A 14090-nucleotide genomic window follows, 5' to 3' on the forward strand; every position below is an offset into this window, starting at 1 on the left:
CCTCATTCAAAATTCCACACTAATGCACTATCACTAGAAGTAAAACATTCTACATACTCCCTAGATTGAGGGTGAAGACAGATCATCTTGCTTATGGAGAACTGCTTTGCCTTACTTGGGTAAGGCAGAAGTGTTTGGCATTTCCTAAGGCAGAGCACGTGACTTTGCTTTAAAGCTCCATTCCAGGAGGCCAATGCCAGGTCCGCTAGCCCAAAATGAAACAAACTTTTTAATCCAGATCCATCATGGGTCATTTATTCTATAAGCACAGTCCAGATATTTTCACAGCTCTGGGCCAGATTCCACAGAGGAACAGAATATGAATTTGAAAAATACGAACTCTTTGCAGGGCACCAATTGTGTGCCAGTCTTACAAATGTTATCATAACCCTACATGAAACATATTATTATTCTGTTTTGTAAAGGGAGAAACTGAGAAAACATAACCAAAGTTAGTAGAAGGCAGAGCTTTGGAACACCTGCACTCTCACTGAGAATTCTAACCCAGCCCTGAGCCTGACATCAAGATCCTCTGCATTATAGCAGGGCACTCAAGAAGCAATGTAGATGTGTGGTATTATTTCTGAGGGCGCTGTTCTGTTCCCTTGGTCTATATCTACAACCATCTGATCTTTGACAAACCTGACAAAAACAAGAAATGGGGAAAGGATTCCCTATTTAATAAATGGTGCTGGGAAAACTGGCTAGCCACATGGAGAAAGCTGAAACTGGATCCCTTCCTCATACCTTATACAAAAATTAATTCAAGATGGATTAAAGACTTAAATGTTAGACCTAAAACCATAAAAACCCTAGAAGAAAACCTAGGCAATACTATTCAGGCCATAGGCATGGGCAAGGACTTCATGACTAAAACACCAAAAACAATGGCAACAAAAGCCAAAACTGACAAATGGGATCTAATCAAAGAACTTCTGCACAGCAAAAGAAACTACCATCAGAGTGAATAGGCAAGCTACAGAATGGGAGAAAATTTTTACAATCTACCCATCTGACAAAGGCCTGATATCCAAAATCTACAAAGAACTTAAACAAATTTACAAGAAAAAAACAACCCCATCAAAAAGGGGGCGAAGGATATGAACAGACACTTCTCAAAAGAAGACATTTATGCAGTCAACAGACACATGAAAAATGCTCATCATCACTGGCCATAAGAGAAATGCAAATCAAAACCACAATGAGATATCATCTCACACCAGTCAGAATGGTGATCATTAAAAAGTCAGGAAACAACAGGTGCTGGAGAGGATGTGGAGAAATAGGAAGACTTTTACACTGTTGCTGGGACTGTAAACTAGTTCAACCATTGCTGAAGACAGTGTGGCGATTCCTCAAGGATCTAGAACTGGAAATACCATTTGATCCAGTCATCCCATTTCCGGGTATATACCCAAAGGATTATAAATCATGCTGCTATAAAGACACATGCACACGTATGTTTATTGCGGCACTATTCAAAATAGCAAAGACTTTGAACCAACCCAAATGTCCATCAATGACAGACTGGATTAAGAAAATGTGGCACATATACACCATGGAATACTATGCAGTCATAAAAAAGCATGAGTTCATGTCCTTTGTAGGACACGGATGAAGCTGGAAACCATAATTCTCAACAAACTATCGCAAGGACAGAAAACCAAACACTGCATGTTCTCACTCATAGGTGGGAATTGAACAACGAGAACACATGGACACAGGGTGGGGAACATCACACACCGGGGCCTGTCATGGGGTGGGGGGAGAGGGCAAGGATAACATTAGGAGATATACCTAATGTAAATGACAAGTTAATGGGTGCAGCACACCAACGTGACACATATATACATATACAACAAACCTGCACATTGTGCACATGTACCCTAGAACTTGAAGTATAATTTTAAAAAAAGAAGCAATGCAACCTATTGTGGAGGGTGGTTTGTCATCCTAAACTCAGCTATGATACATCTCCACAACATACAAAAGTATAGACCTTACAACAACCCTAAGAAGAAAACTATATCTACTTGGAATTCCAAGAGGAAAGCAGAGCTCCAAATTTAAAGTGTTTATAGCTTTTTTTTTTTTCCCCTGTAAAATACAGATCCCAATGGGCATCTGTATCTCTGAGTTGTGGCTGAGATGACCACACAGGCATAAATCACCAAGGACAATGCCTCACACAAAGTAAGAGATCAATACAAACTGGCTGCTGCTTTTGCAATTACCATCATTCTTCAGTACTCAGATTCCACAAATTTCTTCCTCAGAATACAGTCACAAAGAAAAAAAAGCTATGTAATTACGTTCATTATAAGGTAGTTCATAACTATAAAAAATTTTTTTCAACCAAATGTATTCAACCACAGAATTTTAATTCTGAAAACTGCTTAGAAATACAGAAAACATTTAAGAAATTAAAATGCTGAATACAAAGCAGTAAATACTATATCAGCAACTACATAAACTCTAATTCAAGGCAGAAAAATGAAAATGGTTGTTAGGATGGTGAGATAGTACTGATGATTATTTTTCTTTTTAAAAACTTCCTCATATTGCTTTTAAAATTTCTACAATAAAAAGTGTGTTTTTAAATTACTTCATAATATATTACATAGGTATCTATTATGCCTAACTTAATGGGAGTCTGCAGGAAAACAATGCATTGTGAGCCTACTGTGCAATATGACAATATTGCCCTCTACAAGAATATACAGATTTATGCTCCTCCCCCAAGTCCCTTACAACAAGCCACTATAAACGACATGCCAGTTATAAGTTACTTTCCCAGACTAAAATTCTTCAAGATGGTTTAATAATGTGGAAAAAGTACTAGCTTCAAGCGTAAAGGAAATCGAAAAAAGAAAAGAACTGATTCTTAACTTCAATGATTTCACCATCCTCTAACCACCTTGCAATGTTTCTCAAAGTGTGATCCTGGGACCATCTCCATTAGGCTCACAGGATTCTTTTCAAAATGCCAATCCTGCCAACACCACTTTCAAACCTACAAAGCTGGAATCTGAGAGGGAAGCCCAGAGTCTACCCCCTCAAAAATGGAAAAAAAAAAATTCCCCAGGGGATTTTCATGCCCACAACTTTTAAAAAATATTGATCCACAGACATGCTAAGCAGGTAAGATAAAATTCACTTAAATTTTTCAATGAAAAAGGCAAAACAAAGATCTAACTCTATGCTGGTAATTCAACTGCTTTCTAATAATGGACTGTGGGAGCCGCAAGTATAAGGAGCAGATACCCTGCAGATTTGTTATCTCTTCTGCCTAACCTGCAAAACTTCCCAGAAAATAATTTTGCAAAATTGATCAGGAACCTTAAAATTTCCATGTCCTTTGCTCCCCAAAATTTCACTAATAAGGTTTTTCCTATGAGAATAATCAAAAATGTATAAAAGGTTTTTAGGCAGAAGTGGTTGGGACAGCGGGCTAAATATTTATCATCTGCCATATCTTGAGTACCTGCTCCGCACCTGGCACTTGTGGATACAGTATTTCTAATCCTCACAACCTAGAAGATAGATACTTTCTATCTCCATTTTAGAGATGAGAAGCCTGGGCTAAATGAGGTATTAATTTGTCCCAGGCCACACGGCTAATAAATGATAGGATCTGAATCCTGGGCAGTCTTGAGTAGAAACACTGGGCTCATTCCACTGCCTGGCCACCTAAAAATATTCTAGAATGTTGTAGTGTTTAAACAAAGTATACTACAACAAGAGAATTATATAGACATTTGAAACCATGTTCTTCACGAACCTTTAATGAAACAGAAAATACTTATGATTCAACACTAAGTGAAAAAGATAGGAGGTATGATCCCGGTGTAGAATTTTAGTCACAGAAGGGTAGGGCCAGTAACTCTTTTGGTTTCATCTGCATCTCCAAAGCTCAACACTGCACCTGACATATGGTACAAACTCAATATGCATGGCAAAAATAAATTATGTGTAGGCATATTTTCAAAAGACCAGGAAAAAAAAATCCTAAAATATCATCAGTGGTTATTGCTGGATTCTGGAGTTAGAGATGACTTTTGGTTTTTCTTTTTTACATATGTTTATACTTTCAAGTATTCTATATAGGTTTGAATTACTTTTAAAATCAAGGGGGAAAAAACAGCAATGGCTAATTTTCACATCCTATGTTTAATCACCTTCCTATATAAGAGATACAGTTAAGCTCCAGATCAACTCAATATACAGAATAATGTGTGGTTTATCATTTTCACTATAACAGGGAAACCACCTGATACCTAGAAAGTGTTAAGTGTTATCTTTTTATATGCCAGCATCATAAATGGCAACACGACTTAATACTTCTTACAAATAACAAATGCTTTCATCATCCACAGTTATTAGTAGCCTGACAGGTAGGAAAAGGATTTACAAATGTATAGCACCCACAATGTTTCTTTAATGGTTTTGTGCTCTTTGGAGACTTCCCCAGATGGTAGTACAACAAGGATTAGACATTGAATTTGGTGGCTTTTGCAGCATAACAAGATTTTCTTGCCAAGATCATCCCTACACACCAAAACCACTATAAATTAGCATTAAAATTGGGCCTCATTTCTGGTAATTTATTAAGTATTTCATATAAAGGAATATATATGGTCACTATTACCCTATGTATTTTTTTAAGTAAGAACTGTATCTTAAAATGAACTAAGAATGACTCAACTGGTTTATTTTATTAGCTCACCATTTCAGACAATTTCAAAAGACAAAACATGGGATAAGTCTATCAAACTGTCTCCAAAATGATTCTGAACAAATTCTGGCTTTGTTGGCCAGATTATACCTAAGTGACCAATCTATGAAAAGCCAAAAGGGCGAGGCATGAACTACAGTGAACCTGTCAATTCTAAAAGAAATCTGACATATGTGGAAGGTGGGAGGAGGGAGGACAGAAAGGATATCTTAAGGTAATAAAAAGTGAAATGAGCATTTTTATTGTACCATGTAATTTTCTATGGGAAAAAAATTTGACATGGAGAAAACAATGGAGAATTTTTAGAGATAGTTCCAGTACTCAGTGGCCCTAGGTTCTGTTCATAAAAGGAGTAACATGATGAGAAGAGCTTTGGATGATCAAAGTTGGTTTCCTCTTTGGTATTTAGATTTATTTCTGGACTATGCCAAGAAAGAAATTCTAGGGGGCCTCTCAGAACCTATTCTGGTTTGGGGGCTGCTTGATGGAAAAAAAACTATAATTTAAAAAAAGAAAGAAAGAAATTCTACTGATATATAATGTTACTGAACAATATAAGTTCCTATGGATTATCAGCACAGTCCGAAGTGTCTGATACAGATACGCTTTGGCGTCAGTCACAATTTGCAATTTTGGGTCCCAATGCTCCTTCACTTTGCCCACTGTGAGGAAAATATAGGGTAAAATATTCAGTGTCTATTCTGATCCCCTTCTTCTTTGCCTACTTCCACTAGCGAGGCTGGAAAAAGAAGATACATTCCCAGAGTCTTTTGCAGCAAAAGGTGGCCAAAGAAGTACAGATGGAAGTTCCAGGAGAGAGAATTCCTTGTCACATAAAAAGGAAAAATCTCTAAGAGAAAATAATTTTTGTTCTTCTGCCTTTTACCTGCATAAACCACAGACACACCTCAAGACACAGCCACAGCCGCAGTGCAAAAATAAGGCAAATAGTCACAGGCTGAAGATGGTGGAGGCAGGGAAGAGGGAAGACACTGGGCTCCTGATGTTCTTCAGCAGCTCTTGGAGCCTGGACTGCTTAGCCCCAGACTTCTCATTAGGTGAGAAAGACAAACCCCTGGCTTGTTTAAGCCACTCTGTGTCAGGTTTCCTGTTAGTCGCAGCCAAATACATTCTTGCCTGTAAAAGTCATTGGTATAACAAACCTCTCTAGCTATGTATTCATCAATGATCAACTTCACCAAAACCCCCCAAGTCTTCATAGAGATAACATTGACTGAGAGTGCTTGCTTCATGCCCATGAGCATGAGGTTTTACCGCCCCTCTCAGTGCATCCTCACAGAACTGTACAAGAAGCGAAGTGAGGACCTCCTCAATCCAAGTTAGTCTGAAAGCAGCTCCTGGGCTCTTTACTGCCAAGCTATATACAACCTCTGATGTGTTTTTTCACTTAACCTACAAAGCAATTTTAATTTCAACTATGCTCTCTGGCTCAAGTAAATTGTCATAACAAACTTTTCTAATTTTTTTGAGGAAGACTTTCACTAAAACACATCAAACACACCCCCCCAACACACGCGCAAAGGATTCACATGCAATTAGAAGAAAAAAGAAAAGAAGACTTGGCAAGCATTTGCTTTCTAGTGTTTTGAAATCTTTATCCATCACGTGAGACAGTACTGCTGCATCTGAACCGATGTTTATTAAGCACCATGAACCTGGCACTGAGCTAAGCATTTTACATACATTCTCACATTCAGTGTTCGCAATATCCCCATAAAGTGGGACTATTATTATCCCCATTTTACAGGTGAGCAAATGAAACATGTTAACCCAGGCAGAGTATTTTCTTCGAAAAAGCTTCTTTCTACACACCAATGAATGACTCAAATTCAGAACAACTTACAACTAGAAGAGAGATTAACTGATTTTGCTGCTAGTCTTTAGTAAACCATACTAGAAGTGAATGGCTCAGGACCAAAGAATGAAAAACACTCAAAGCAAGAACAATTTACAACTAAAAAGGGTGAAAAGCCCCTCATCCTGAGCAAAATCTAGAATTCCACACTCATGTCTAATGGAGCTTTACTTAATGTTTACCCACCCATCTTTACAAGTATACTTGACACATGGCAAGCTGCCAGGAAGGCCAATAATAATATTTAGATAGCTGTGCCTGTTCATTAATCATAAGATAATTTAAGACCAAACTAAAGTTTCCAATATACTTGATTTTCATGATCAATATAAGAATATGCATTTTATACATTGTGATTTACAGTGAATATTGTTTTTAGCTTATTCAGCATTTCCTATGTTGCCAGCACTGGGATGGCTTACAGACACCTTTTTCCTCTTCATTGTCAAAACTACCTCAGGAGGTAAGTACTACCATTAACTGCCCCGTTTGAGAAATGAAGTCGCAAGTGATAGATTCTCCCAAGCTCCCTATTAAAATGTAGCATCAAGATTCAAATCTAGATTTGGCCCAGAGCCCTGTGCTCTTAATCTCTAAGCTCATAAACTTATTTGATTTGTTTTTGCTGTTTATTAGCCTTGATCAAGCATTAGCTAGAAAACTCTGTTTATTTAAGCTTTACTCTATATCTTCACTTTCAGTACTCCCCCATTTTCATACATTTTTGGCTTCATATTTCTTCCCACTCTCATGAAAAAAATCTAAATTATTATCTGTTCATCAAATCATTTTAAAAATCCACTAAAGTTTCCTGAATTAAAGAGATAACATAGTTGCTGCTCCTCCTGTTAATCAGTGATGTACAGCAACCTCTGTTTCAGTGGCTAACTCTGCTACTCAACCAACCAGTAGCAAATTACTCCAGTTCTGCCTATCATTGCAAAAACGCAACATGGTTCTTAAAGTCTTTGGCAGCAGTTATAAAAACCCACCAGATGTCAATCTGCTTTCATGAAAATAGTCCATTCCTCCCCACTACAGGTCCCACTTTTTAACACTCACTACTTTCTCTACTGAAAGAAGGAATTCCCAAACTTTGAAAATGCCTGTGCTTCTGAATTTTATGTGGGAATTTGTTTTTTTTTTTAATACTTTGAAGTGCTGTGTTATATGTGGGAATTTTTAATTTTGTAGTACACATATATGTTTTTACAAAGAAAAATACTTTTAAAAAGAGAAGTATTAATATAGGAACCCTGTGATTGCCTCAGTACTCTGGCAAACAACAAGACTGTATCTCTGATTCTCTTGACTCAATTATTTCCTACTTTCTCCCAGACTTCCTGCTATAACACTCTCCTCCCTTCCCTCCCTGATAATTCACATTTGAGTTAATGTGAGTTATGATACATAACTCATAACTTTAACTAAAATTTAATTGACTTAAATAAATCAATACTATTCACATGATGCATGAAATTTACATTTGAAGATCAGTAATAAAGAAATTATAGAAGGATTTTCTTTATCATTAAAAATGCTGTCTATGATAATCATTCCAAGGCTTACAACACCCATCAAAAACCTAAAATTGAAAATAAATTTCCATTTATAAAACTGTAAACTAATAAAACTGATCATCTTCATTTACAGCAAAAACATCAGATACTCTGCATGGTTGTGTCAAAGTAGTTATTAGACCCCAACCCACCAGGAAAAAAAACAAGAAAAAACAGTGATATTTCCCTACATTGTTGGCTTGGTGGTTTTTATCTGTAACAATTCTTTTAAGTTTCAATGATCATCTAAGAATGGTATTTCATTTATTTGACTACTACCCTATTGCCCATATATTAACCTCACCGAATTTTTGGTCCATTGCGTAGAAGAATTTCTCTACTAATAAAAATACAACTCATTAAAGATTAACCTGCCCCCAGGATAGTCTCTCTGGAAACAAATTCCAAGCATTACAATCACCAAATTGCACTCTGAATACTTAAAGGCAGATAATCTTATTTATCCTGATTTAAATTGGAAACCCGTACCTATTTTAAGTCAATTGTAAATACAAAAATAGCACAACCAAATTCACAATAATTGAAAACTCAAATATAGACTTTACTTACTTGGCACTTTTCAAATAAAAAGCTTTCCACCCAAGAATATCTAACAATACTAGAATGCTTATTGACTTGACAGACTTACTTCTTTAGTTTCTATCTTCTGCAATTATGAACTTGCAAAATTATTTTGTTTCCCAGCTATTTACTGAGTATATACTATATTTCATACATTATGGTAGGCACTGGAAATCCTTTTAATCCATGATACAATATCTATTATTAATAACAGATATTTATTAAGTTCTTATCATTGACCAAACACTGTGGGCAAATGTTAGCTTTGTTAGCCATCATCTCTTTGGATTCTCCCAAAACCCTAAGAGAAAACGTCCTAGTATCGGCTTCATTCTACAGATGGGCAAACTGAAGGCAGAGAGAGGCCCAGCAACTTTCCTAAGATCCTATAGGGTTTTGAACCCAGGTATTAGTGATCCCAGTGCTCACACTTGCGTTTTGGTCAACAACAAATCACATATACTACAATGGTCCCATAAGATTATAATGAAGCTGAAAAATTCCTATTGCCTAGTGATGTCATAGCCATAGTAACATAACACATTACCTTTTCAATGTTTAGATATATTTAGATACACAAACACCATTGTGCCACAACTGTCTACAGTATTGGGTACAGTAACATGCCTTGTAGCCTAGTAACATTATTTGTAGCCTAGGTGCAAGAGACTATACCATACAGCCTAGGTAGTAGGTGTAGCAGGCTACACAATCTAGGTTTGTGTAACTACACTCCATGATGTTTGCACAATGAAAATGCCTAAGGACACATTTCTAAGAACGTATCCCAGTCGTAGTCATTAAGCAATGCATGACTGTATATCGGTTGTTTAAGAGATGTTAAGACTTTCTGAAAAAGAGACTTTATTACTGCAAAGAAATTTCAAACCATCTCAGGTCGTAATATCACATCTGTTCATACAAAAGGGCCTTCAAATTTTCAAAAAGTCTCATCAAAATTTCATTTTATTCAAAGTGAAAATGAGTTAATTCAAAAAAGGAAATCCACTTATAAAGCTCAGGTCATACACTTGAACTTCCCAGAAGCTAACATCACTGTCCTTACTTGTTTGTGCGCAGGTGAAACAGATCATTCTTTCATATCACTCCAAACTCATGTAGAAAACTGAAAGCTGGTTGATAAAAGGATGAGTATATGCTACTATCAGTTCATTCCTAACGATCTCACAATATACGCCTCACAAAAATTTAATATTTGTCTTATAATCATAAAGAAACTAGACAAATAGAACCACAGAACAGATAAAATAACTGAGTTACTGAAATGCAACTGGGGCTTTAATTTCCAAATCTATCTTATAACGGTCTTACTTGAAGAGTTTATCACAGAAGTAACTCTCCTCAAAAGTTACATAATTTTAGAAAAAAAGAGAGGAAAGGGGAGAGACAAAGACATGACACATATTAGGGATGTTTATCAATAAAAATAAGCAACAAGGGAGGAAAGCCTGTAGCACATCCAAAAAACGCCTGCCAAACACTCTTGCTATTTGTTTCCACCAAGTTATTGTTTTGGAAAACATGTTGTTCTCTCTTAAAATAACCTGCTTAATTGTTCTAAAAAGCCACTGCATCTCCACCGAGGGCTAAATCGTTCCCAGACTGCGATGCACTGACTGATAAAATCAAAGTAAGTTATGCATAAAGCCACAAAGACAGTTTGAAAAGCTCCAAACTCTCCCGTGATAAAAGAACACTAGCTACTGAATGCATCTTCACCAGCGCCCCAAGTGAGACTAATGCCTGGTACTGTACACGTATTTTAAGAATAACAGTCATTCAAACTCACTCATTTCTCTCTTTGGATGTGGGAAATGAGCCACATTGGTGGCTACAGGTAGGCTAGTAATTATCGGTTTTAAGAAAGGTCAAAATGACCTTGGACGTTTTGACGTTCACTCCAATACTCGCATTATAAATCAGAATCTGTTTTCGGTCCAGTATGGTTGAAGATTTTCTGTCTGGGAAAGTCCCAAAGAAATTAAAGAGTTAAAAATAATTCTAAGTTGTGAAAGACAAAGTCAGACACCCATAGCATCGGAAGATTTTTATGGACTGAATGTAACTCAAGATGTGTTTTAAAAGCCTGTCAAGAGATGAACACTGTCCTCAAACACAGGAGCACTGCCTCCACACTCTCCCCTCGCTTTGGCTGCTCACCCCCATCCTGGCCCTCCTCGACCAGGGGTGGGGGCGGGAGCTCCTGTCTTAAGCCTTGACATCTGCAGAGTGTTTCCCAATAGCGAGACAAGGCCCCTCAGCTGGAGGAAGTGGATACTGACAAGGGGAGCGAGTGAAACAGACGGCGAGAGACAGAACTCGAGGCTGCCAGGGCATGGGGAGGGTCACGCATACTCTGTGCGGCCTGAGTGGTTCGGATGGCACAGCCCAGGTATCCGGGCTAAAGTTGGCATCTCCAAAGTCCAGAACGCAACTTGGGCGCGCCAGTACAAACTCGGCCTTCGGCTTTTCTGAAGCCGGTCAAGTTCGCACAGGGCCCCCAGCGCCTGGAAACCTGAGAGGCGTGGAAGGGTGGGGAGTCCCGCGAAGTCTCCAGTCCCTGGGTGTCCTCCGGCTCCGCGGGGGAGCGGGCCTGGAGCTAAACCGGCCGTAGGCTGGAGTAGCTGGCGCCGGGACGCGCGGTGGGGATGTCGGAGAAGGAGTTGGAGGCTCAGTCGGGGAGTCCGAGAACACGGGGGATGCCTACCTTGTAACATGGCCTCAAGTTTCTTCCTGTCCACGCGGAAGCGCTCCTCGCTCCACTCCGGGCTGTGCAGGGTCGCCCCGGCGACCAAGTCGTCCTCGGAGCCGGGCATTGGGGAGTCAGTGCTGCGCTCGCTGTTGGAGCCGGGGTCCGACTGCGCCGCCAGGTAGCCGGGCTCTCCCTGGGCGGCCATGGTGGGCGCGCAGCGCTCGGGCTCCCGCTGCCGCCGCCGCTCTGCCTGCGCCGCCGCCTCCGCTTGCCGGCCGGGCTCAACTGGCTCCCAGCGCCGCGGCGCTAGCTCGTCCCCCTGCAACCGCCGACGCCACCGCCAACGCTGCCGCCGCCACTGAGCCCCCGGCGCATCCCAGCCCCGGGCGCCGCCCACGCCGCCCGCTGCCCCGGGTCGCGGCCCCGGTCCGGGTCCAGCGGCTGCGCCGCCCCCCGCCAGCAACGCCCGCGCGGAATGAACGCGCCGCGCTGCCCGCGCCTCCATCCGCAGGGCCGGCGCCCCCTCCCCGCCCGCCGCCCCTGCAGCCGCGCGCTCATTGGCCCGGCGAGCCCACGGGGAGCCGCGGCGGGCGGGCGGCCTCTGGCGCTCACACACTTGGGCGCACACACACACACCACGTACACACTGCCACTTTCTGCACTTATACGTATAAATCTTTTCCGTACATACACTTTCATAGCTCCTCAAACACACACACACTTTTGAATGCACATGGAGTGTCCACGTAATTCCTGTCTACACACACATATCACACACTACTACTTTTCTGCACTTACACATACAAATCTCTTACCCCTACATACTCTCATAATCCTCCTCCAAACACACACAGACACGCCAAGTTCAAGCACAGCCGAGTCCTGAACGCACACTAAGTGCATACACAATTGCGATGTTTACATACATGCCCTACCCCCTGAAACTCACAGCCCCAGTTGGTTCCACAAGCTTGAACGTGAGGAAGAGGAAAAAGAAGGCTTGGAGAAGAAATCACGCCCGTCTTTCACAGGCACCGACATGGACGTGGCTCGCATGTAGTTCATACCTCCAGGAAGGGTCCAAACCCAGACACTTCCTCTCCTCCCAGCAAAGTGGCCCGCTGCACGAGAGGTGGACAAGAGGCTTACTCTTTTTATTCTGAGAGTAGGAATTTTTTTTCTTGAATGGAGTGAGGAAGGAATTATTTTCACTGTGATTCTCAAGGAATGGACTCAGCAGACTTTTTTTTTTTTTTTTAAAGGCGAAAAGGGGCTCGGAGATTGCGATGTTGGTGAGCTGGATCCAGCTGGCATGTGGGCAGGGCTGTCTTGTCAGGGACTGAGGGCTTTTCTCTGTTTTCAAGGTCAGTCTCCGACAGATGACGGCCAGTAACCTCTGAGCCTCACTGCCCAGAGCCAGCCCACCCACGGCCTCTGTCAGGCTTGGATATGAAGCGCGGGGGAAGAGGAGACTCGCTCGTACTGGGTGTGCCCTTGGAACTCTGCTTTCCCAGTTCACACAGATTCAAAGCCTATTATTTTATGACCCAAAGCACAAAGACTTGCGGAGAGGAACGATGGGGATAGCAGTTTGTCGCTGCGCCACAGAGGGAGGCTTCCTGGCTCACATGTAGGAAGAGCCGTATCACTGGCACAGGCCTGTGGATAATCATGGAATATGTTGAAGATAAATCAAAATTCTTTCAGGTTCAGCTGCCTAGTTAACAAGAATTGACCCCGTGACGAGTACAGATGAGGAAACTGAGACCGTGGGAAATAAAGTAACTTGACTATGATGGTCTGGCAGTAGATAATACAGTCAGGAATCGGACCCAGGTCTGTGGGTCTTTGTATACAAAGTCTTACCTTTTTGAGCAGAGACCCCTCCTGCCCAGAGTCACCTCCTGAAGAACTGAGAGCATCTGCACACTTAACTGCTCTGATTCACCACCATGTGTTCCTTTTATAAACTTGTTAATTACTGTTAATTTCTATCCAAGGCACTAGTTTCAGCACCAAAAGGGTTTATCTAGGAGCATTCCCGCTGTCTTCCATCAGGGACGTTTACTGTGTTTTTCTATCAACAAATATTTATTGGCACCCTCCTATGGGCTTGGCACTGTTAAGCCAAAGGAATAGTGAGCAAAGACAGACACATCCCTATACTCCTTCCTGGAGCTGAAATTCTAATGAGAAGGAATATTGACCAAAAAAAAAAATCACAAATATAAAATCATGCCTGCAGCAAGCATTACAAACAAGAGACTCAAGATATGAGAAAACCTATAATAGAGTAATTGGATTCAGAGAGGTCAGTGAAGAAGGCTTCTCAGAAACAGTGATTCTAGCTCAGAATAGACATTGGAAGAGAAATTAACTAGGCAAGGGAGGGAAGAGCCATCCCTGCAAATGACCATCTGATCATAGTAACATCCGTGAAGGTAGATATTACAATTATCCTCGTTTTAGAGTTGAGGAAACTGAGGCACAAAAATGACTTGCTCAAGGTTGTACAACTAAGTTGAAGAATCAGAATTTGAACCCAGGCAGTCTCTTGAAAATTAGGCTTCAGGTGCTTTATGCTTAGCCAATAAGTCATATTGGCTCTCAAGATTAGCACAAGTA

The 14090-nt window shown here is 40.7% G+C and overlaps 1 protein-coding gene across 3 annotated transcripts in view; it reads right to left on the bottom strand.

The window, feature by feature from the left end:
• BICC1 (BicC family RNA binding protein 1) overlaps nucleotides 1-11943 on the bottom strand; it is a 329285-nt gene extending 317342 nt beyond the window's left edge. For 2 of the 3 annotated variants that reach the window (XM_007963397.3, XM_073019140.1), the window contains exon 1: nucleotides 11481-11924. In XM_007963397.3, the coding sequence (XP_007961588.3) occupies nucleotides 11481-11670 (190 nt within the window). In that variant the 5' untranslated portion in view covers nucleotides 11671-11924. Of the gene's footprint in view, nucleotides 1-11480 lie in introns of all 3 variants that reach the window. The other variant, XM_007963396.3, reaches the window with a different exon arrangement.
• Nucleotides 11944-14090: the final 2147 nt, after the last annotated feature.

Source organism: Chlorocebus sabaeus, chromosome 9, assembly GCF_047675955.1.
Source record: "Chlorocebus sabaeus isolate Y175 chromosome 9, mChlSab1.0.hap1, whole genome shotgun sequence".
NCBI classification, from domain to species: Eukaryota; Metazoa; Chordata; class Mammalia; order Primates; family Cercopithecidae; genus Chlorocebus; species Chlorocebus sabaeus.